The sequence below is a fragment of the Mytilus edulis genome, chromosome 7 (assembly GCF_963676685.1).
Source record: "Mytilus edulis chromosome 7, xbMytEdul2.2, whole genome shotgun sequence".
NCBI lineage: Eukaryota > Metazoa > Mollusca > Bivalvia > Mytilida > Mytilidae > Mytilus > Mytilus edulis.
Window position 1 is genome coordinate 6,134,834 of NC_092350.1, and position 25,168 is coordinate 6,160,001.

General features: G+C 32.8%; 1 protein-coding gene across 1 annotated transcript in view; it reads right to left on the bottom strand.

Annotated features, from left to right (window-relative positions):
- LOC139482921 (uncharacterized) overlaps positions 1-25,168 on the bottom strand; it is a 73,398-nt gene that overhangs the window by 18,516 nt on the left and 29,714 nt on the right. The window contains exons 14-37 of the mRNA XM_071266947.1: positions 24,637-24,861; positions 22,469-22,678; positions 21,852-22,129; positions 21,145-21,295; positions 20,149-20,367; positions 19,339-19,501; positions 17,925-18,181; positions 17,519-17,545; positions 16,800-16,997; positions 15,257-15,392; positions 14,561-14,586; positions 14,090-14,231; positions 13,631-13,866; positions 12,486-12,647; positions 11,020-11,209; positions 8,779-9,018; positions 7,954-8,171; positions 6,580-6,685; positions 5,398-5,514; positions 4,810-4,945; positions 3,830-4,013; positions 2,868-3,144; positions 2,387-2,573; positions 755-975 (exon numbers count right to left, since the gene is read on the bottom strand). Coding sequence (XP_071123048.1) covers positions 755-975; positions 2,387-2,573; positions 2,868-3,144; positions 3,830-4,013; positions 4,810-4,945; positions 5,398-5,514; positions 6,580-6,685; positions 7,954-8,171; positions 8,779-9,018; positions 11,020-11,209; positions 12,486-12,647; positions 13,631-13,866; positions 14,090-14,231; positions 14,561-14,586; positions 15,257-15,392; positions 16,800-16,997; positions 17,519-17,545; positions 17,925-18,181; positions 19,339-19,501; positions 20,149-20,367; positions 21,145-21,295; positions 21,852-22,129; positions 22,469-22,678; positions 24,637-24,861 — 4,306 coding nt within the window. The remainder of the gene's footprint in view (positions 1-754; positions 976-2,386; positions 2,574-2,867; positions 3,145-3,829; positions 4,014-4,809; positions 4,946-5,397; positions 5,515-6,579; positions 6,686-7,953; positions 8,172-8,778; positions 9,019-11,019; positions 11,210-12,485; positions 12,648-13,630; positions 13,867-14,089; positions 14,232-14,560; positions 14,587-15,256; positions 15,393-16,799; positions 16,998-17,518; positions 17,546-17,924; positions 18,182-19,338; positions 19,502-20,148; positions 20,368-21,144; positions 21,296-21,851; positions 22,130-22,468; positions 22,679-24,636; positions 24,862-25,168) is intronic.

The following is a 25,168-nucleotide window of genomic DNA, read 5'->3' on the forward strand; positions in this document are numbered from 1 at the left end:
CTAACAAAGGCCAGAGGCTCCTGACTTGGGACAGGCGCAAAAATGCGGCGGGGTTAAACATGTTTGTGAGATCTCAACCCTCCCCCTATACCTCTAGCCAATGTAGAAAAGTAAACGCATAACAATACGCTCATTAAAATTCAATTCAAGAGAAACTAGATGTGTCAAAGCGACGAATCAGAGTGATGTCACTGTTTACTCTGCAAAAAATAATACTTAACAAATTCTAGATAAATTTTAACCCAAAAATTGTCCCTTTTTTTATAGAGAATCAACAGTATGCTGTTTCAAAAAGATATACAATATGTTGGAAAATTAACATTCATGAAAAGAAAAATTTTCTTTACTGCTTCTTTATCATTATTCTTTGTTGAATGATATTTATGTCTGGAGGATGGTTGAAAACTATGAATTTCAATTACCAACTAAAATTTGATTTTTAATATTTAAAGGGAAGCACTTTATAACTATGTACATAATAATCAGGAAAATGATGTTGTTTGTGTTTAATCCGAGGTCCAAGCAGATTCTCACATCTTAATCTCAAACGGAAAGTTTGCTTATAAAATGTAAATTTATGATCAAACACTATTCTCTAGCCTGACTAAAATGACAAGAATTGGTGAAGGTCCTTGGCAGAGTGCATGATTGTGGCAGGGTTAAACAATGTTCATCTAATTTCAGGTGGATCTATCTGTGCTATCATCTACTACATCCCTTTACTTGACTACAATACTGATTGCTTGGTACATACCTAGTTTATTATAAGCTCTAACTGTTACATAAATTCTCTGGTTCAAAGGAAGGTCAAGGTTATAATTGGTAGAATTCAGTAATGCTGCCGTCTCTGTCAGATGGAGCTCTATAGGGGGCACGATGTCGTCATAACCTGGCTTTGTTCCTGCCCTCCAAGCATACTTCTTGAGACCAGACTGAGGGTCATCAAACCCATACCACTTGGCTGATATGTAGATCCTGTAAAGTAAAAATAAAAACTGTCAGATGGACCTCTATTAGGGTACTATGTCATCATATTGTGTGAAGACCAGATTGGGGATCATCAAACCCATACCACTTGGCTGATATGTAGATCCTATGAAACAAAAATAAAAACTGTCAAATGGAGCTCTATAGGGGTACTATGTCATCACAATGTGTGAAGACCAGATTGGGGATCATCAAACCCATACCACTTGGCTGATATGTAGATCCTATGAAACAAAAATAAAAACTGTCAAATGGAGCTCTATAGGGGTACTATGTCATCATAATGTGTGAAGACCAGATTGGGGATCATCAAACCCATACCACTTGGCTGATATGTAGATCCTATGAAATAAGATAACAAGAGGCTGTCACAACGACAGCAAACCGGATTTATTAACATTTATTTGTGTCCTGGCAATGTCACAAGAACCATTACTGATGAATGGTGAAAGTGAAAATCGTCAATATCAAATTTGACCTCCTTTTTGTCATCAGTATCAACATATTAGAATTTGAAAAGCTTAGATTGAATGGTTCATGAGTAAATGCAACAACGTGAATGGAAACACCATTTTACGATCTTTCAAGAACCATAACTCCTGAACGGTAAAAGTCAAAATCGTCATTATTGAACTTGACCTCTATTTTATCATCAGTAACAACATATCAAAATTTCAAAAGCTTTGGTTGAATGGTTCATGAGAAAATGCACGGACACGACTGGAAACACCATTTTTCAATCTTTCAAGAACCATAACTCCTGAACGGTAAAAGTCAAAATCATCATTATTGAACTTGACCTCCATTTTGTCATCAGTAACAACATATTAAAATTTGGGAAGCTTTGGTAGAAAAGTTCATGCGTTAATGCACGAACACGACTGGAAACTCCATTTTTCAATCTTTCAAGAACCATAACTCCTGAACGGTAAAAGTCAAAATCGCCATTATTGAACTTGACCTTTATTTAGTTGTCAGTAACAACATATCAAAATTTTAAAAGCTTTGGTTGAACGGTTCATGAGTTAATGCACGGACAATCAATAACCGACATTTTTGTCACAAAAATCCGGTTAAAAATTGTCAGATGGAGCTCTATTAGGGTACTATGTCATCATAATGAATAATAATGCCAAGTTTCCGAATGGTTTAAAAAAAATTGGTATTTATAGTACATTTACAATTAGGTGGCTAAGTTAAAAAAAAGTTTTTGATTATGATTTTCAGAGCATATTATCTTTGCTTGTCTCTGATACACCTTCAAGTTGTGGTTAATAATTATGCCAAATTTCATTGCCAAACTCAAAAGGGGTTTAAAGTTAAGGAGGCTCAAAAGGAGGAAAATTGATTTTTGTACATATGCACAGTAGTGATTTTCTGAATAATTTTTTCTACATACCTCATTGACTGATATTCTGTATCATAAAATCCTGTTCCATCTTGTACTGCCCCAGCTATTGGTGGACTGTTGTCTATAATCACACCATCTGATGTCACAGTGGTACACATGTCTGCTGTGTTACATGCCGTCACTGTGGTGTAATATCTCAGTCCTGTACCAAGATGGATGTTCTCTAAAGTAAAGTCTGAAGTGAAACAAAATAATACATATGTAAGATGTATCTGTTGAGGGTGTATCATGTTACAAATGCTGTCACTGTGATGTAAATCTCAGCCCGGTACCCAGATGAATGTTCCTGAATTAATGTAAAGTCAGAAATAAATAACATATATACATGCATAGAAATAGTTGTAAACAGTGTCTTTTATTTTTCATATGTCCTTTTTGCAGTAAAACTCTAGAATAATATACAGCATACATGCATATAGGTACAATATATTGTAGTAGTTACAGTTTACAGTAAACAGTTGACACATACCATAAGTAATCCCCACAGCCTGTTCCTGTAAAATATCTTCACATTGAGGACATGTTCCAATAGAAACATAATAGTCTTTTATTGTGGAGTGAGATTCATGGAAACCTTCCCAACAGGCATGTAGCACTTTGGTTTCTGTCTGGAAGTCAATGTCCTTGACACTTCCTGTCAGCTGACTTGTATCTCCATCATACACATGACCAGGTGTAGGGGGCGTTGTATCCACTTGAAAAGCCCAGGATGTGGCTAATGATGATAAGCCTGCCTTGTTGAAAGCCTAAATAAATAAATGGTAATGTATTTTCTTATTCAACTTATAACATGTACCGGTACATTTGTCTGCAGTTAGTATGCATTTGGAAAGGAAAATGCATTTAAACTACTAATAAACATGTCTATGAATCCCTTCTTATTTTTAACTTTATCTCTTTCTTTTCCTATTTCTTTTTTTCCATTTCTTCTACTTATTTTTGCCTTTTCCCTCCTCCTTTTTTTCTGCATTCAATCAGCATTGTACCTTTTCCTATTCCCATTCTTTTCAGTGTATGTGAAAATCATCAATGTCATGTCAGAATTTCTATTAAAACAGTACTATTTCAATGACTGAAAAACATTGTTGTTGTTTTAAAAGCAAATGCTGCTTTAAAAATTAGTCAGAATGAAACAAAATTAGCAAAAATGTTATTGGTTGCTGTGAACACGAGCAAAGAAAAAGATGGACCACAGTAGATGGTTGAATATTCATCCACTAAATAAACAAATGCAAACTCTCCTGATAACTGAACATATGTATATTCTTAACTAGCCATCATACATCATATAGACTGGCTATTGCACATCAGTGAAAGGCAAGGACAAGACACTAGAGTGCAAAACATTGCACTTTAGTGTGACCCTCTCACATCAGAGTCCAAATCACAACTCTTGAGTCCCAAGTATATATCAGTAGTTATCTTACTCACCCTGACATTGATATAGTAAAAATGTCCATCCTTAAGATCTAGAGGATTATTTTTGTCTGTCATTCCACATTCTTCATCAACAACCTTCAGGTAAGACATCATATCTGTATACCCTGGCTCTGATCCAACTGACCACAGGTAATAATCTATACCAGACTCTAGGTCAATAAATACTCCTGTCCAACTGTAAAATGTTATAATAAAGCATGGTTGTGCTGGCTCTAATCTGACTGAAGGTATTTGCTATTACTTCTTAAACGGTAATCTTAATTGGGCATTCTTTGACCTTAGGTTTTCAAACCCATATTGATCTATACTTATATACAATTAGCTAACCCTACTCCTAAACCAAACCCTGTTACCTGATGAGTAACTCTAACCTCAAACATAAATTTAAGACTGAACAAACCTGTAACTAACTTTATATAAATATGGCTGTTAGTTTTCTTGTTTGAATTGTTTTACATTGTCATTTTGGGGCCTTTTATAGCTGACTATGCAGTATGGGCTTTGCTCATTGTTGAAGGCCGTACAGTAACCTATAGTTGTTAATTTCTGTGTCATTTTGGTTTCTTTTGGAGAGTTGTCTCATTGGCAATCATACCACATCTTCTTTTTTATATTAGCCATTTAAAAGAAACCCTAAGCTCAAAGTACCAGGACCGTGTGCAATTACATTACCATACATTGCCATATTATAGTCTTTAAGATGATATGATATTCATTCATAAAGTATAGGATCTTTACATCTTTCTTTTGATTAAAAAATGTATAGCTTTACAAAAAAAACTTACAAAAAAGCTGGGGGGAAACTGCAATGAAAGGGAGAACATGTTCCATAAATTCTTTAATGAAAACTTTAAAGTGTCAAGACGACAGTTCATAATAGTGTATTTGTAGGGTAATCTATGTTTGGTTATTATCTAAACTTACCATGAATCAATTGGTTTTTTTTTTACCATTAGTTAGTTATTACTTACCATGGACTAATTTCTGTTGTTGATGTGATATGACGATTTGATAATGTGATCGGTTTGTCATTTCTCTCTGGTGGTGTGTAGTCAATAGTAATTGGGGCTGAAACTTTTTCTGTCTCTCTGTTAGCAAAATCAACAGCTAAAATAAATATTGCAGTGCTTGAATGAATCATTTATGTATAGCACTTCACATAGGGATTTCCAAAGCAAAATAATTAACTAGCAAAAGACATTTATATCAGACTGATAGGTTAGCTTGACAGTAAGAAATTGAATAAACATGTGATTGCTTACATGTGTTCAACACAAAAATCTATTCTATTCATTTTGATATTGTTTAATAAAATATTAATCCATATCAACCCTCATTACGAAGCTTGACATATGAGAACAACCATACATAATACTGGTCAATCATTACTCATAATTATTAGAACACCAAAACAAACTAGTATTGGACATACTGGTCAATCATTACTCATATAGAACACCAAAACAAACTGGTATTGGACACTATATTTGTATTGTATGTTAAAATTGACAAGACAGTATACAAAAAACAATGCCATATTAAACTTTTTGATTTTTTACCTTTCAATGTTGCATAATACTGGTACCCGTTCTGAAGGTTAAGTTTTGGTAAAACTTTGTGTTGAACTACTCCAATATTCTCAAAGGCATGGACATCATTTCCACCAGAAGTTGTTCCTAAAATACAACCAATTATAAATTATCCTAAAATACCATCAATTACTAATAATACATTATCCTACATCAATTATACATTACCTACATTACCACCAATTATAAATTATCCTAAAATACCACCAATTATAAATTATCCTAAAATACCATCAATTACTAATAATACATTATCCTACATCAATTATACATTACCTACATTACAACCAATTATAAATTATCCTAAAATACCACCAATTATAAATTATCCTAAAATACCATCAATTATACATAATCCTAAAATACCATCAATCATACATTGTCCAAAATACCGCCAAATTTTGCATTATCAACAGGTGCTTGATACATTAGAACTATATTCTTATTTATATCTATAGCATTGTTATCTTTTAATATATCCTCCCTAAGTTTTGACTTTTGATTCTTAGTGGACTAGATAATTGAACATATAGGGATACAAATGTGAATGGTAATGGGGAATGTGTCAAAGAGACAACAACCGGACAATTATAATATAATCGAAAATAAAACAACACCTACCTCAAAATTTACTTTTTGATGTGATTTATTCCAAATTTGAATTATAGAGGTAATGTTATAACCTTCAGTTTGTAAATTTCATTTGTATCATATCACGATTAGGTCTTTGCAGCGAAATCATTCATGAAGTTTCGCAGAATTTTATTGTTTTTCAAAAATATACATTTTTCAAGCTCTATTATATTATTTCTTACTGTAATGAATCAGAATCGGAGTAACAGTACTGTAGTAAAAGAGTTGCAACCTCAACTTTGATTTGACTGTCACAAACTTCCATTTTACTGTCTCCGCTATGAGTCGCCAGTAAAACTGCATTTGCGACCGTCAAATCACCAATTAACAGTGGCAACTCTTCAACTACAGCACTGTCATTCCTTAATTGGTATATTATTTAACAACATAAATGCTAAAGGTAACACCTTCAATTTGTAAAATATTATAAACAGCTTTAATAAGTTTTTTCGCTTGTTTTTTTCAAATTTTACATCTGGAAAAACTCCAATGTTGACCAAATTGCAATCTGGTACTCACCAATACCCAGTACGTACTTTTGGATACCAGTAGAATGTGGTCCTACTCCATATTCCTCTACGTCATGGAATCCATCCCAGTTTACATATAAGTCTGTAATGGTAGTCTGTAATATAAGTATACCAACATGGATAAAAAATACTTGTATGGTGGATGAAAATTAAGGACTGTTATATCTTCTGTGAGAATTTTCAACAAGACACACTTAAATATCTTGACTGATGCAATTATTTTCAAAGTGACAATCAACTATACATCTGAGGTAAAATTACAGGTCATTATTATTATTAAATTGTTAATGTTCAAATGCTGTAGTAAATAAAATCATTATAGATACCAGGATTAACATTTTGTATGACAGATGCACATTTTGTCATTAAAAGACTAAACAGTGAATCAAACAAGAGGCTCTCCAGAGCCTGAATCGCTCACCTTGATTTTTTTTGCATTTATCTTTCATTTAAGAGTTTAAGTGTCCAATTTCATCGTAGTTTGCTAGTTTGGTTGAAATTGGTTCGGTAGTTTCAAAGGAGAAGATTTTTTTAAAGTTTGAAAATATGATAAACAAATTGTGTAAAATTGTCCTTGAAGGACAATAACTCTTTAAGGGGTCATTGAAAATTTTGGTAATATCAACTTATTTGTAGATCTTACATTGCTGAACATATTTGCTGTTTACAGCTTATCTTTATCATTAATACTAATCAAGATAATAACCAAAAACTGCAAAATTTCCTTAAAATTAACAATTCAGTAGCAGCAACCCGACAATGGGTTATTAGATTCATCTGAAAATTTCAGGGCTGATAGAACTTTACTTAATGAACACTTAAACCCCATGTCAGATTTGCTCTAACTGCTTTGGTTTTGTAAATATAAGCCAAAAACTGCATTTTACCCCTATGTTCTATTTTTAGCCATGGTGGCCATGTTTATTGAAAAACCAAAAAATAACACACAAACTTTATTCTGGATACCCTAAGGATCATTCAGATTAAGTTTGGTTGGAATTGGTTCAGTAGTTTCAGAGGAGAAGATGTTTGAAATAGTTTACACCAGACAGACGACGACAATGGACGCCAAGTGATGGCTACAGCTCACAATTCTTTTGAAAAGGTGAGGTAAAAAGGTTCAAAAGTAATATCACTTATATACAACATTAAGAAGAGATCGACCTAAGAAAACTTTAAATGTATTCAAGCCATTTAAAGAACATTTCATGTAATACTTTCTAGAGATGCTGAAAGGTCTGAAAACACAGTTCTCCCTCTAAAAAGCTACTCACCAGATAAAAAAAAGTTGTTTGTACAGCAGGGGCAAAAAATAAAGCAAATATCATGCAATCATGAAAAACAGTATACACTTATTTCCTACCTGATAAATTTGCCCTGGATTAGAACCGATCCACAATCTTCCTGCTACGGGTGGAGTCAGATCCACGATTATACCATCACTACAGGAGCTAATCTCTGGAAGATCTTCTATCCATGTCTCATGTTGGACTTTTGTAGCATCAGCATGAACACACACAGTATAACGAGTACCATGAACTAACTCATTGTTTTTAAACTCTATATTGATAAAACCATTTTCTAAAAAGATATATTAAGAAATGCTCTATATTATATTAATTCTCCATTGATGATATTTATCAATAAACATTCTATATACAAAGTGACTTCACATGAAATAAATGAGGTAATTTTCATTTATTCAAATTGAATGATGAATAACCCTAAACATTAACAGTGTCTGATGAGTATCACTTTATTTATTGTGGAATAAACTTGATAGTTTCTTAATTTGTCCATGAGTTATCTCCCATTAAATGATGTCACTTGCATATATATATCTGTATAAACAAAATGAGATGCCTCATATTGTGATTGACCGCTAATATTTTATCAATATGCAGAATACATGATAATGAGACTGAAAGTGTATAAGTGTGATATGGGGTTGGCTGATTTTTTGTAAGCATGACATGTAAAGGCAACTAATTAAGCGGAAAAACAACAATAGAAGTCGGGCGGGACATGTGAAATTACAAGCATTATCATTACAATGATAAGTGGGATATGGGAATCTGAAAAAACATTAAGCAGGATGAACTAGCAATCCCCCACTCCCATCCCCAACCCCAATGAGACCTCCCTGAAATAAACGTTAATACAAGGAACATGAACATTTATATTTTACCTGTATGACCACATTTGATTCTGTCTGGATGGTCACATGGTATTTTCAAAGTCAGCTGATTAACTTGACGATAGTAGGTTGTAACATCAATATCTTTGGCTTCTAGAATAGCATAGTCATAATTTTTATGCCTTAAAGTTGGCCACACGGCTGAAATAACATTCTTGTATGGGGTGTAGTCTTTATCTTCTTCAGGCCACAAGGCATTTTGTTCAAGGAAAACAGGTTTGCCGATTCCATCTGAAATATATATGGTTTAAGATTTCAAGAACAGACAATGAAGGTGTTAACAAACTTCTATTATATTGGAAAGCATTTGTTTCTTTAACTACAGTTAACTCTCGTTGTCTCGAACTCGGTTGACTCGAAATTTCGGATGAGTCGAAATTTTCACGTGGTCCCGAACTTTATTCCATACAAAAGTATGTAATTCGACTCCTGATGAGTCGAAATTGGATGAGTCGAAATTTCAGTTGAGTCGAACTAAATGTACGGTCCCAAGGTTAACAAAGCATTCAAAATTCATTTTTTATCTCGAACTAATACACATATGTCAAAACATGACCTCCGGGATTTAAATGGATTGAAGAGTTAATCTGACAATACACGTGTAATTAAATTTCCGGTCACTGACCACTGTATTGATTTATGACATGCTATTTCCATGAGTGTTTACCTAAGATTATCTTTTATAGAATTTTGATAAATAATTAGTGATACATTGTTAATGTTCATGAAAAAGTATTTAAAATGTTTACAAAACAATTAATTTGTGATTTACACTAATGAGCTTGAGTGTGTATAAAGTGAGGATTATGGCTTCCGTTGATGATCACCTAAAAACTACTCAAACGGCGTCTTCAATCTTGTTATATTTTCTTTTGAAAAGAAAGAGTGAGATAAAACAAAATGAATAGAAATCAAAATTTTCTTAAATCTCTTGTATCCGAGAATAAACAATTTTGTCAGCTATAACCGACCTGAATAACGAAACTATCGATTGGAAATTACTTTTTTGGAAAAGCCATAGCATTTTTTTTTAATTGAAACAATTGAATAAGTACAAATAATGTCATTATAATAATAAAAGACTGTGACATACAAATACATCGATCTGATACTAGAATATCGATCCCCTTGCCATATTCAGCTGGATTTATTTTAGCTTTACCAAGCTAAGCAAGAGTTGTGTCCCTTAGATTGTCGAACTTCCGGTGTTCGTTTGAGTCGAACTACGTGTATCTCGAAATATTTCTCTGGTCCGGCTGACTTCGACATAACGAGAGTCGACTGTATTTAGAATTATAAAGAAAATCTTTCAATGGACAGCTTACTATAGCACTTTCCTCCTACATCAAAATACTTATTCATGACATGAAAATCTTTAGATTCAGTGTGTACAAGTGCTATATTTGATTTACTTAAGGATGTACTTAGGTGAGGTTTTGGGATTTGTGTCAAATGTTCGGACTCCTTGGTGTTTTTCCATACAATACAATGTAAAATATTTTGCCCCATAACACCCATTTATTTTTTCATATAAGATTTAATAGCTCATGTAAGGTCATTTACCAAAATTTTAGAAGATTCTTGATTTTCTTTCTTTTGTTTTGAGACCCAAATAATACCAATGCAAATATAAGGTAAAAGTCAGAGTCAGCCTTTTCCCGGCATATTTTAAATCTCAAATATCTCGAAAAGGAGGTCCATGACCTATCAATATGTTTAGCTTATCTTTATCCTTAATTGGTGCTCTACCAGCTTATAGTATCAATTTTAATTTCTTAATTTCTTAAATTTTACCTAACCTCACCTAAGTACACCCTTAAGAAATGAAAAACCCCAAAACTTTGAAAGCCAAGGAAGTATTAATTCTTCAGGAGCGAGATAACCAAAAGGAAAGCCTAATTCAATTTAAGCTTTACAAAGAAATAATAACTGGAGGCAAATTGCTGTAATATTAAGTTGCATCCATAACCTTCATACAATTTCACAAATAATCATCTTGCTACTGGTCAGATCAACTTAATTTTGAGCTGTATGAATATTAGTAAGGTATGGAAATTTTTAATGGTAAAAAGCTTGCATCAGGTGATTTAGCTTAGAATTACCTGATTCCAATCTGAGTAATTTTGATATTAATATCTGATACATTTAAAACTAAGCACTGGTAGCTGTAAGAATATTAGTTAATACTTGTTCACTAGAGCGATATCTGTCTTATTACATACAACTTCTTACCATTAGAATATGGTGCCCCTACAGCATCTATAACAATGTTAGGATGTATAAGAATTGGGTTGAATGCCTCACAATCTTTAATTTCCGTAGACAATGTAGAGTACTGTTTGGCTTTGTTGTATCCCCTAATAGAAAATCTTTTACAGCGGGAGAAATCCATTGTACCATTTAATTCATACTCAAATGAAATCTGAAATTAAAACTGACAATTAAATCTGGTTTTATAAAGATATGTTTTGTTTGATAAATGCTGTTTTTTTGGTATATAACATACACGATTTTTGTCCCTTTGACTAGTGATTTTCAGATGATCTTGGAATATTGTCTTCCATTGAGGACTGTATAGTAACCTCAGATAGTAACCTCTAGATGTTTACATGTGTGTGTATGTTGTGTATATTTGTATAGTAACCTCAGATAGTAACCTCTAGATGTTTACATGTGTGTGTATATTTGAGGACTGTATAGTAACCTCAGATAGTAACCTCTAGATGTTTACATGTGTGTGTATATTTGAGGACTGTATAGTAACCTCAGATAGTAACCTCTAGATGTTTACATGTGTGTGTGTATATTTGAGGACTGTATAGTAACCTCAGATAGTAACCTCTAGATGTTTACATGTGTGTGTATATTTGAGGACTGTATAGTGACCTCAGATAGTAACCTCTAGATGTTTACATGTGTGTGTATATTTGAGGACTGTATAGTAACCTCAGATAGTAACCTCTAGATGTTTACATGTGTGTGGACTGTATAGTAACCTCTAGATGTTTACATGTGTGTGTATATTTGAGGACTGTATAGTAACCTCAGATAGTAACCTCTAGATGTTTACATGTGTGTGTATATTTGAGGACTGTAAAGTAACCTCAGATAGTAACCTCTAGATGTTTACATGTGTGTGTATATTTGTATTGGTAGGTTGTTGATTGAGGACTGTACAGTAACCTATAATAGATGTTTACATGTGTGTGTATATTTGTATTGGTAGGTTGTTGATTGAGGACTGTACAGTAACCTATAGATGTTTACATGTGTGTGTATATTTGTATTGGTAGGTTGTTGTCTTGTTGACATTTTAGGGACAACACTGGCAACAATGTAAGGAGGAAATACAATCAGGGTTCTCAATAAAGATTTTTGAAGGTGAGTTCAAGGACTCATCATGTTTGGCTATGGTAAGTCCAACAGTTAAAGATAAAGATATTTTATTGCAATATAATTTATCATTTTAGTCTCCATGAACTAATAAAGCAATGAAATGACATTTAATTCAGGTTTCTTCTAAACTTTTGCTATAAAATGATGATCATGATGATATGTGTGTTATCAGTTTGTACAAAATATATCAATTTAATGTTTTGAAAATGACAGACAGATTTTCATGAGTGCAGGAATGAGAATCCTGAATACAATGATTCCTATGTTTAAACTTGACAAGTAACACTCAAACTTTAAAATACCTGATGACCAATGGCTGTATAATCCAATTTGGTCCACACCATGTATGTCTTTCCCTGAACAGAATTATCTGTGATAGCAAACTCATACTTATCAACTGCAGCATATTTTTCAACAACGTCCTCAATATCTGGGTCATAGAACTGTGCAAAAGACACCATTAGCTGGAAATAGATAACTGTATGTGAAGGAATTGAGTTAGAAAACAAAATCTTTTAATGACTACATTACTACATTTGGACATTGGAACTATTGGTTAAATTAAAAAAAAATCTCACTTTAAAAAAAATTTAAATTCATTAACGAAGTAATTGAATGGTTAAGATAATATTATAAGGTCTAAAGTTGGGTCAAATATTCTATAATACTATATAATTGGAAATTAGACTGAAAGATTTATCATCATAGTCGAGTTGACTGATATTTTAAGTTAATCTTTTTTTCCATTATATCTATGAATATCCCCCAACATTTTGTACATCTTTTTTTGTAGGTGAAACTAGAGAATGATAAGAAAATAAAAATAAACACCAGTCAGACCCCTCTTTGGCCCCAAAATATAGCAGTTTTACAAGATTGTTAAAATGTAAACTTTTAGTTATTTATTGGATAGTAAAATGCTTCTGCTTCATAAATATGGACTGTTTTTAACAATACAATGCATATATCGGGTACTAGCACCATTAAGTCATGCTAAATTACTGAAATCTTCACAATTCTAGCATTTTAGTTAAATTTTAGGCGGTTTCCGTGTAAAACGAAAGTGGCCACATTCATGTTCATCCTTCATATTGAAATGTAAGTTGTACTTGTTGATAACACATAACATATATAAAGGTTGAGGATGAACACGGATGCGGCCACTTTCATTTTTGACAAAAAACATTTGAAAAGTGACATTTTTCGGCATATTTGGTAGATTTTTCATATTTGAGCTTGAATCGGATCGTTTTTAATGACTAAATTAGTAAAACTCTTTCACATAAACTAATTGAATCAAATGAAATAGACACTTAAGTGTTATAAAAGTGGTCAAAATCATGGGCAGATAAACCTGAAATTTGAGGCCAAAATCGGTCCTTACCGGACCTACTCCTTTGTTTTATGTAGTTGAACATTAGGTATACAAGACATTGTTACTACATACCTTCTCATCCCCACCTCCTTGTGTGGTATTAAGATGCTCCACAGTTATGTCCCCTGTAACTGGGGTATTCACCATCACCATGACACCATCGGTACTGATGGTTGAGAAACAGATGGTGTTGGCACACAGTTTTAATACCATTCGATATTTGATACCTGGATTCAATGTCAGATCATCTATACTTATGTCAAAAGCTGTTGACACATGAAGGAAATCACGGAAAATACTCCATTGGTCTGGAAGAAAGAAATTTGTCATATTAAAAACATGCTGGTCTCAAAATGAACTATTAAAACATAAGAAACAAATCTAGTTTGACTTCCAACAAACCTTCTATAATAACCAAATAATTTAAAGTGTTCACCAACAATACTAAATGACTTCATACTGTTATGTTCTCACATATCTAACATTAAAACAAAAATAGTCATCCGCCCGCTAACTTATTCCCTTTCTTACTTCCAACACTGGATCTCTTCTCTATAGCAATGTAAGCATCAAGGGTGTAGTTCTTTACATTATCTGGAACGGTCCAGTAAGCTTTCAATGAATTAGTGGACATCTGGACGTCAACATCATCTGAACAGTATAATCTATGGTCCTAAAGGGAGATAAATCAGACATTTTAACATTAGCTAGTGCAGTTTGGAGTGCCTTATCAATTATTATGAATATCTAAAGGTTGACATTATTAATCAGTACATATAATATATTTGATTATAAAGGGAAGTAACTCACTTTTTATATCTGGTTGTTTCAATAATTTTACTATAGTAAATGATGTTAATAATAGAAAAAGTTGTCTATCTAAAATGTACCCAATATGACATGTGCCTACAAATATTCATCCCAAGAAGAAAGGTAAGATTGTAATACACAGACTTTAGAAGGAACTAATCATAAAAAAAACAAAAAAAAAACAATACAAACCTCCATATGGTGTTCTAACATTTTATCTGAAAAAGATAACATCAATTTATTACAGTTTGGTTCTAATATTTTATCTATCACTCATAAAAATAAAGAGATGTGGTTTGATGAGACAATTATCCACCAATGTCCAAAGGACAAGGATCTAGATAACCTCAGGTATAGTATGAATGAAGAAGAAATGTTTTTTCAATAATTATAAATTATCTTGATCATCTCAACAATTTAGATTTTCTCGCTTGTGCCAGAGTTGAGATGACCAATGATAATCTGTTTATCGCTATTTTACCTATGACGATGTTGTCAATTTCATGTAAATTTCATTAGCAGCGCATGTGCCTCCTTAGTTTCTAGCAATAATTTTCCATCTCAAGTGAGTGATATGAAAAATTATCACAAAAAAGATTATAAAAAAAAATGCACAAAATAGCGATAATACAGATCACAGAATAATGGTATTCCTTTGTTCACCTATCTCTTTAATAATGTATACAATAGTTATTTTCTACTTTCATTGATGTATTTTTAAAACAGAAGATCACAGTTAGAAAAATTGATAATTTACATTTTTTTTAAATTTCTACAGTGAAACTATGAAATAATGACTTATATATAATTACTGATGTTTCTTCCATTTTTTTGAAATTATTGACTGTTATTTGCTAAAGCTTTTTATTTATATTGAAATTAACTAACCAGTCATATTACAAGGTTCTCCGTCATAAATTGACACTCCTGACAGCACATCATTTTCCGTTACTACAGTAACACCATCAGAAGATACAGCTGTATTCCCTACTGTAGTCACAGCTGTTACAGTGAAATAGTATTTCTAAAAATGTAAAATTTTATGAATATTAAAACTATGTGTAGAGTGCCACCTTCTTTTCCTCCTTCGTTTTCAGTTTAATTGCCCTGGTTTAGTTGGGAAACCGTTCAACTTTTGAATGTTCCCTTGGTATCTTCCACCACTTTTTTGTGAGATCACCAAATGAATAGTGGATATTTACCTGCCAAGAGCAACATGATGTATGTAACAAATGAACAGGCACTGCTTACCTTCCAGAACACCTGAGTTCACCCTTCCAGAACACATGAGTTCATCCCCCATTTATTAGAACAGTTTTTCTGAGTTTTTTTGTTGAATTTCTTTTATCTTTTTACCATGTTGTTATCTCTTTTTTCTTTCAATTTCTGTAAGTCAGGGTGCTATCTCTCTTTTCCCTGACTTAGTGGCCTTTAACTGCCAACTTGGTATCTTTAACCACATTTTCTCTCCAAAGGATCAATAGTAATACAGTTACTTAGACCATCTAAAGAAACTATTACCTGATAAGGTGTGAGAGAATGACCTGTTTCCTGGTACGTTACTGGTACCCACATCCTTTAGAGATACAACATCACTTCCTCCCATTGTAGTACCAATACTTATACTGACTTAAATATAATATTACCTGATAGGGTGTCAGCGACAGTCTTGTTTCCTGGTGAGCTAGACTGGTACCCACATTCTTCAGAGATACAACATCACTTCCTCCCATGGTAGTACCAATACTCATACTGACTAAAACATAATATTACCTGATAAGGTGTCAGAGACAGTCCTGTTTCCTGGTGAACTAGACTGGTACCCACATCCTTCTGATATACAACATCACTTCCTCCCACTGTAGTACCAATACTTATACTGACTAAAACATAATATTACCTGATAAGGTGTCAGAGACAGTCCTGTTTCCTGGTGAGCTAGACTGGTATCCACATCCTTCCGATATACAACATCACTTCCTCCCACTGTATTACCAATACTTATACTTACTAAAACATAATATTACCTGATAAGGTTTCAGAGAAAGTCCTGTTTCCTAGTGAGCTAGACTGGTACCCACATCCTTCAGAGATACAACATCACTTCCTCCCATTGTAGTACCAATACTGATACTGACTTAGGGACGACATCAAAAGATGGATGTAGAATAAAAAACTTAAATCAAATAGTTTGGGGGTGGGGGGTGGGGGGTCAACATTGCTGCAAGTTTTGTCAATCTAAAATCGATTTTACATATATCCCTATTGGTCAATCAATTTTTCCCAAATTAAGTTAAGAGGGGGGGGGGGATGTGGGGGTCAGTGAAAAAACAATATGAATTAAGGACTGGTACCCACATCCTTCAGAGATACAACATCACTTCCTCCCATTGTAGTACCAATACTTATACTGACTAAAACATAATATTACCTGATATGGTGTCAGAGACAGTCCTGTTTCCTGGTGAGCTAGACTAGTACCCACATCCTTCAGAGATACAACATCACTTCCTCCCATGGTAGTACCAATACTTATACTGTATGTTGCATCTAAATGTGGATGTGCAAATCCTGACCAGCGGGCAGCCATACTACTGGTAGATGTCTGAAAGTCTAAGTCTTGTATCTCCTAAAAGTAGATCAAAAATTATATTTCTTTATTTAATTAGATGTAAATTGACTAATTGAAGTCTAGGAGAATGCTCCCTTGTGTTTTACAGGAGCCTGCATCAATTATTTGGCAAACAAGTCTCATGTGACCTTGTAATAAAGTAAAATACAGAAAATTAACCACAAAGAGACAATATTGAATTCACTAAACTTGCTATGTTTCTTATTGACAGATTACTAACTATATGAACTGCACAGAGGTTGTATCTATTCAGAATACTGTTTAATGTACTTCATTTTGAAAGACTAACTAATAAAGAATAATCAAAACCATTTTGGTTATGAATAAAATAGTAGTGTCAAAGAGTTGGAGCGGGATTTTCTCACTGTTTTGAAGACTCATTGGTGGCATTCCTATGATTTTTGCTCTTTGGTCGGGTTGATGTCTCTTGTGACAATTCCCAATTTCAATTCCCAATTTTATCATTAAAACAATAAATCAATGCAGTGCCATCTTTGGGTCTCAACCTGTTTACATACCTTCAAGGGGATAGCTGTTGTAAAATCCTGAAAACAAAATGATCAAAAATTCAATTAATCGAATTAAATTAATTTAACAATACAATTATCAATAAAATGTTTTGTTTTATTGGTCTATATAACAATGAAAATAAATATAAGCTTGTATTACCTTCCATCCATTTGAAAAAAAAATCAGTGCTATGAGAACCAAATTCTCCAAAGTTACTATAAACATTAAGCTGTGATATGTGTCAACCACTGACAAGGTACTAGGCTTCGGACAAGCATATTCAAATGTGGGTGATTTTAACCAGTGAAAAATTTGTGCACCACCAAGGAACTGAATATGCCACAAATTCAATAGCACAACAATGTGAACCAACTAAAAGAGATTAATTGAACACTACTTATATACATAGTGTACCTGAGTATCAATATCTAAAACAACTCCCTCAGCTGGTAACTGTACATCATGTATGTAGGGACCAGATGACTGGATCACTGTTTGTTCTGCTGTGTTGGTAACTTTCAGTGACACATAGTAAGTATGATGTCCATGTAGGAACCAGTCTAGATCAGTAACCTTGACAGCTGTACAAGATGGAGGCTGTGTCAGTGTACAGTTGCTCCCTGACTGTAATGGTTGAAAGCCTTGTACATCTGTTCCGTAAGCACTGTGACCTGTATGAATTTTAAATTGGTAGCATGACTTTTGAACTGTTACAAAATTATTTTTTTGTTTATATTAACAATAGTCTGTTACAAATAAAGCTGGCATTTCTTTTTATATCACCCACTTTTCACGAAAGCCCATTGAAATATGGTAGAAGACATGGTAAGTTCATATCATCCTCGGATGCACTATTGCACAAAAAATCCTTCCATTGCTGTTCTTCATTTCTAAGTAGCAGTCACGCCTTATCCTAGCCTTAAGTAAAGTCACGCCTTATCCTAGCCTTAAGTAAAGTCACACCTTATCCTAGCCTTAAGTAAAGTCACGCCTTATCCTAGCCTTAAGTAAAGTCACGCCTTATCCTAGCCTTAAGTAAAGTCATGCCTTATCCTAGCCTTAAGTAAAGTCACGCCTTATCCTAGCCTTAAGTAAAGTCACGCCTTATCCTAGCCTTAAGTAAAGTCATGCCTTATCCTAGCCTTAAGTAAAGTCATGCCTTATCCTAGCCTTAAGTAAAGTCACGCCTTATCCTAGCCTTAAGTAAAGTCACGCCTTATCCTAGCCTTAAGTAAAGTCACGCCTTATCCTAGCCTTAAGTAAAGTCACGCCTTATCCTAGCCTTAAGTAAAGTCACTCCTTATCCTAGCCTTAAGTAAAGTCACGCCTTATCCTAGCCTTAAGTAAAGGCATTCAATAGTCTTGAAATGCCAAAAATTCAAATACAGATTTACAATTAAATAACGCTATGATGCAATACCATAAATTGAGAATTTTTGGCGTCAGGATATTTTGGCGTTTTTCTCTCGAAAGTCATGTATTTTATATTGGTGTGTGTAATTTTGGTGATTCATAAAAATTATATAGTGTTGTTGTCAAATTATACCAGGTATTTATTCGAGATTTGGCTATATGTATAGAATTGTAGGAAATATGCGGAAGATATAATAACATAAAACATTCTTTCCCAACAATTAGCATTACAATATTGTCGTACCGGTACATGATTTAGGCGTTTCAGTTTTTAGTGTTTGCTCTATTTCGTTGTTTTTAATTTTAGCACTTTCATTGGAAGCAAAAATAAAACTACAACCAAAATAACCCAATTTACTGTAACAGATATTTAACCTTCATTTTATTGGCAAATAGAACAATTAAAAGTACATACCGACAGCAAACTGATAGTCCAGTGTAAACAATTCTTCACTATCAGACACAGTTGCACCAGGCCATGTGGTCACCAGATACTCCCCTGACAACTCTACTGTAAATATACTACTACCTCCAACAATCTCTGGTGGTGTAGTGTCCATAAAACATGGACCTAAAGTCTGAAATAAAAATTTACATTTATCAGCTCTCTTACTCTAATAAAACATGTCAGTCTGTCTGACCTGAACTAACTAAAAAGATTTTTGCTTAATTGGTCCTTAGTTATAGTGTTTTTTTTGTACATAAATTAGGCTGTTAGTTTTCTCATTGGAATTGTTTTACATTTGTCATTTGGGTGCTTTTTATAGCGGACTATGCAGTATGTGTTTTGCTCATTGTTGAAGGCCAAACAGTGACCTACAGTTGTTAATTTCTGTGTCATTTGGTCTCTTGTTGAGAGATTTCTCATTGGCAATCATACCACATCTTCTTTATGATATATCTTAGTGGTTTAATGGTCTGTTTAAATGGATTAGTTCTAAAATCAAATGTTGTATGGCTGCCCATGAGCCACCTCCCGACTGAAATAATGGAATCTGTAGACAGCTCTCTCACAAGCAAAGAACAATATCTGTAAAATATAAGGGCATTCACTACAGGCTCATAGGTTACTTTGTTTTTTGGACTTTGTAAATAGTTAAATTTCAAAAAGTTAACATTACAAACTCTTCTACATCCTATTCACTTATTTTATATTCACTGTACTTACAGTAAGAACTTCTACATTAGATTTACTGATAGTTCAAGTGAGTTTAGTTCTACTTACCGTAAGACCTTCTACATTAGATTTACTGATAGTTTTGATAATGATATAAAACTGTGTTCCGTCTGGTATGTTGGTATGCATTATTCTTGCATGAGAATGTTGTTTTGTTGACTCGAATGACATGATGTCTGGTGCTGAGCTGCCTGCTGTCGAGGAGAATCCAACTTCATAATCAAATATTTTGGCTGGTATATCAAAAGGTTCCCATGACATCTCCATCTATAATGTTAAAACAAAGTGGAGAGACTACATTATTTTCAGTTAAATAACAAGAATAAAGGACCTTATACACCTTGCAAGTATTTATATAGATTCTTTAACCACATCCAGTATGATGTATTATATTTCTCCACTATCAACTGTTAAAATTAGAAATATTTTCAAAATTTAACTATTAAAAGTGGAGAAATGTAGAATGGCAAGAGATTATGTTTTTTTTAATGATTTTTAGACGATATTACCTACAACTTTATTTTACTTTATTAATTTGATCTGCAAAACAATGTGTTCTTTCTATGTGACGTTATCCGACACGGTCATCTTTTAAATAATTTACAATTATTTAATGAGTCTTTCATGTGATGAATTTGGCTATTTATTTTAGGTATTTTTAACATATAGCTCTTCAACGATTTTCGGTACTTATACATCTTCGGATTTCAAATGTTTGGCTTTGAGCGTTCCTGATGAAGGTAAATCCAGAAAAGCGCTTCGGACGCAATAAATTATTCAACGTGTTGTTTTATATTTTTACATCACTGGGTCGATACCTCTGCTGGTGGACTATCAGTCCCCGAGGGTATCATCAGCTCAGTAGTCAGTGCTTCGGTACTGACATGATTAAACAAACTTTACTAAAACTGTCCGAAAAGCGCTTCAGACGCAATAAATTATTAAACCTGTTGTTTTATATTTTTATAAGTAAATGTCCTTTCAAAAACACTGCCATTTATTTTCACAGTATGGCAATAGCACGTCTTGACCTTACAAACTTACCAATGATGATTTAAATAAAGTCAATCCTATGACACTAGGTGATGAACTGGAATTACTGCAGAAAATATTCCCATCTACTTCAACAATGCTTCCATTGTCCGTTCTTGTCAAAGGAAATAGATATATATTGTTCAAAGCTGTGGCTTTTGTTCTGCAATGAAATAATATATAGATATCAAGTTATTTTAGTTACATTTTATTCCAACAACAATATAGGGGGAAAATATACATGAGTCAATTAAATTGTTTATATGTATAGAAAAATAATTTGAAATTTATTGCTCAGTTTTAACATCATCATGACCAGGTTCCAGTATTACAATTGTGTATACTCACATGCAGCCAGCTGTAAGATAAGGTTTCCGTCTTCTGGCACGATCAGTTCTCAGTATTACAATGTGTATACTCACATACAGTCAGCAGTAGGATAAGGTATCAGTCTCTTGAGATGATCAGGTCTCAGTATTACAATGTGTATACTCACATGCAGTCAGCAGTAGGATAAGGTTTCTGTCTTCTGGCACGATCTGGTTCCAGTATTACAATGTGTATACTCACATGCAGTCAGCAGTAGGATAAGGTATCAGTTTTCTGGCACGATCTGGTCCCAGGATTACAATTGTGTATACTTACATACAGTCAGCAGTAGGATTAGGTATCAGTCTCCTCACTTGATCTGGTCCCAGTATTACAATGTGTATACTTACATACAGTCAGCAGTAGGATTAGGTATCAGTCTCCTCACACGATCTGGTCCCAGGATATAGTAGTCCACATTGTCTGGATCTTTGACAAGACCTCCAGTTATGAGAGAATCTTTAACAACCACCTCCTTAACTCCTGGTACAGAACTGTCAATAGTAACGCCGTCAGAACACACTGGTTCTGAAGGTTCCAGGGCCCGGTTATAGGCCACAACAGTGAAATAATAGGTTCCATCTCCACTAACTGTGTGGCTACCAAAGCTGTTGTAGGTCTCAACAATCTAAAACAGAAATAATGGGACATGACCAAAATCACTGAACTGCAAAAAATCTGATACAGAAATTTTTCAAAGCAAATGTGATTTTTTGGCGCAGAACGTCACAGTTTAATTACTGCCATTCAGTTTTTCCATAAAGCTAAAACAAAAAATGAAAATAAAACAAATAAACTATGCTTCATTTAGAGTCGGCATAGATTACAAACAAGGACATAACATCAGCTCTATTGAGCTTTTAACTAATAATTGTTATTCGCTATACAAATTTTATAACTTGTTTAAAATGACAGAGTTAATGTAACTGATGTCTTTGACCTTAGCAAATAACTTAAATTGACTTACATTTGGATTTGAAGCATTAAGATCAAAATCTGTCTTATCAACACATGTTGTGTTAACTATATACTGGTAGAAAAACACCCCACTTTCTCTGTCAAAGAACTGGTCCCAATAGGCATGTAGGTCCATTCCTTGTTGGTAGTCTATCTCTGAATTTCCTGGTTGTCCATCATGGACAGCTCCTGAGTGTGGTGGACTAATGTCTACTGTTATCTAAAATATATCGAGGATATTTTATTTGTTATCCGTCAAATAACACAAAACATTATCAGAATTAGTGATTTATTGCTATTTTGTGCATTTTTCCTTTGATTTTTTTTTGTGTTAATTTTTCATATCATATGCTACTCACTTGAGATGGAAAATAAGCGCTAAAAACTAAGGAGGCATGTGGCGTTGCTAATGAAATTGACATGAAATTGACAACATCATCATAGGTAAAATAACAATATACAGATCATCATTGGTCATCTCAACTCAATTGCTTTTCTCAATCTTCTTTAGTTAATCTATAATTACCTAAATATAGTTCATGAAATTGCCTTCATGCAAATCATGTATGTATTTGGTTTTATTCATTTTTATTATGAAATATGAAATATGAATTTATAACTTATATTATTTCATCTGAATGTCAAGAAAATGCTGTATGCAACAAGACTTCCAAATGTACAATCATAAAAAAAAACCTTTGAAGACAGATCTAGAAATGTGTAGAAATCCTAAAAGCAACATACAAATGCTTTGGAATAGCTTTACTCCAAAAACCTGTGGGTCTACATGTGTAAAAACTTGTTTAAAATGGATTAAAGGATCAAATGGCTAGGTTGTGTAGATTGTTTCATAAACAACAGAGAAATTATAAAGTCTTTAATAAAAATTTAAATATATGACATATATAGATAATAGAGGAAAAAGAATAAGACGGCAAATACAATCAGGTGACCTCCTATATTGTCCAATAATGAAACAGAAATGTTCCTTTACACAAAACAAGCTGCTGAAAAATTATTAAATGAAAATGACAAGTTTTACATCATTTCTTTTTTAATTAATGCATTAGCCCAATACTCATTTTTTTTTAAATAATTCATTAGCCCAATACTCATTTTTTTTTAAAATAATGCATTAGCCCAATACTCTTTTTCTTTTTTAAATAATTCATTCGCCCAATACTCATTTTTTTTTAAATAATGCATTAGCCCAAAACTCAATTTTTTTTAAATAATTCATTAGCCCAATACTCATTTTCTTTTTTAATTAATGCAGTAGCCCAATACTCATTTTTTTTTTAAATAATTCATTTGCCCAATACTCATTTCTTTTTTAATTAATGCATCAGCCCAATACTAATTTTTTTTTAAATAATGCATTAGCCCAATATTCATTTTTTTTAAATAATGCATTAGCCCAATACTAATTTTTTTTAAAATAATGCATTAGCCCAATACTCATTTTTTTTAAATAATGCATTAGCCCAATACTTTTTTTTTTTTATTCATGCATTAGCCCAATACTCATTTTTTTTTAAATAATGCATTAGCCCAATACTTTTTTTTTTTATTTATGCATTAGCCCAATACTTTTTTTTTTTAAATAATGCATTAGCCCAATACTCATTTTTGTTTTAAATAATGCATTAGCCCAATTCTCATATTTTTTTTAAATAATGCATTAGCCTAATACTCATTTTTTTTAAATAATGCATTAGCCTAATACTCATTTTTTTTTTTTTAAATAATTCATTAGCCCAATACTCATTTTTTTTTTTAAATAATGCATTAGCCCAATACTCATTTTTTTTTAAATAATTCATTAGCCCAATACTCATTTTCTTTTAAATAATGCATTAGCCCAATACTCATTTTTTTTTAATAATGCATTAGCCAAATACTCATTTTTTTTTTAAAATAATGCATTAGCCCAATACTCATTTTTTTTTTAAATAATGCATTAACCCAATACTCATTTTTTTTTATAAATAATGCATTAGCCCAATACTCATTTTTTTTAAAAATAATGTTTTAGCCCAATACTCATTTTTTTTTAATAATGCATTAGCCCAATACTCATTTTTTGGCACACATGTGCATAATCTGAAAATATCTTGTGATAATCATTGCGTTTGTGGCAACATTTTGTATTGCGCTTTCTTAACCCATAATAATAACCTTTCTAGTCAGAACAGTGGTGAGTTTAGCAATACTTGTGACAGATATCTCTATAAAATAATCATATTCATGTGTCCCTTTATCTTTATTAACTATCAGTCCTCCATTTTGTTTTATTTCTGGTTTAATTTGGAAATGACGATGGAAACATCCCTGGAATGGTGTGCAGTAGCAGTTAGCTCCCCTTGCATAATCACTGTAGTTATCCTCACAATGTGTCAAATTCTGAAATAACAAAGGGAATCCTTGAATACTCTGGTTTAAACCCAAATTAATCTCTAAGCCACCATATATAATTGACAACAAAACAACTGGAATAAAAATATTTTCAAGATATGTCAATCTTCTTAAATTCAAAAGTACATTCCTAAATTACCAGAACAAAATATTCTACATGCACAAATTATAGATCAATATCATGAGTATGGCATTAACCTTGTTCCAGTGCAATAACTAATATATTGTATAATAAAAGTTTCTCGTTTTTAATTGTATTCTCCAATTTATTTATATTGTAGTCCTGTGGTTTTGA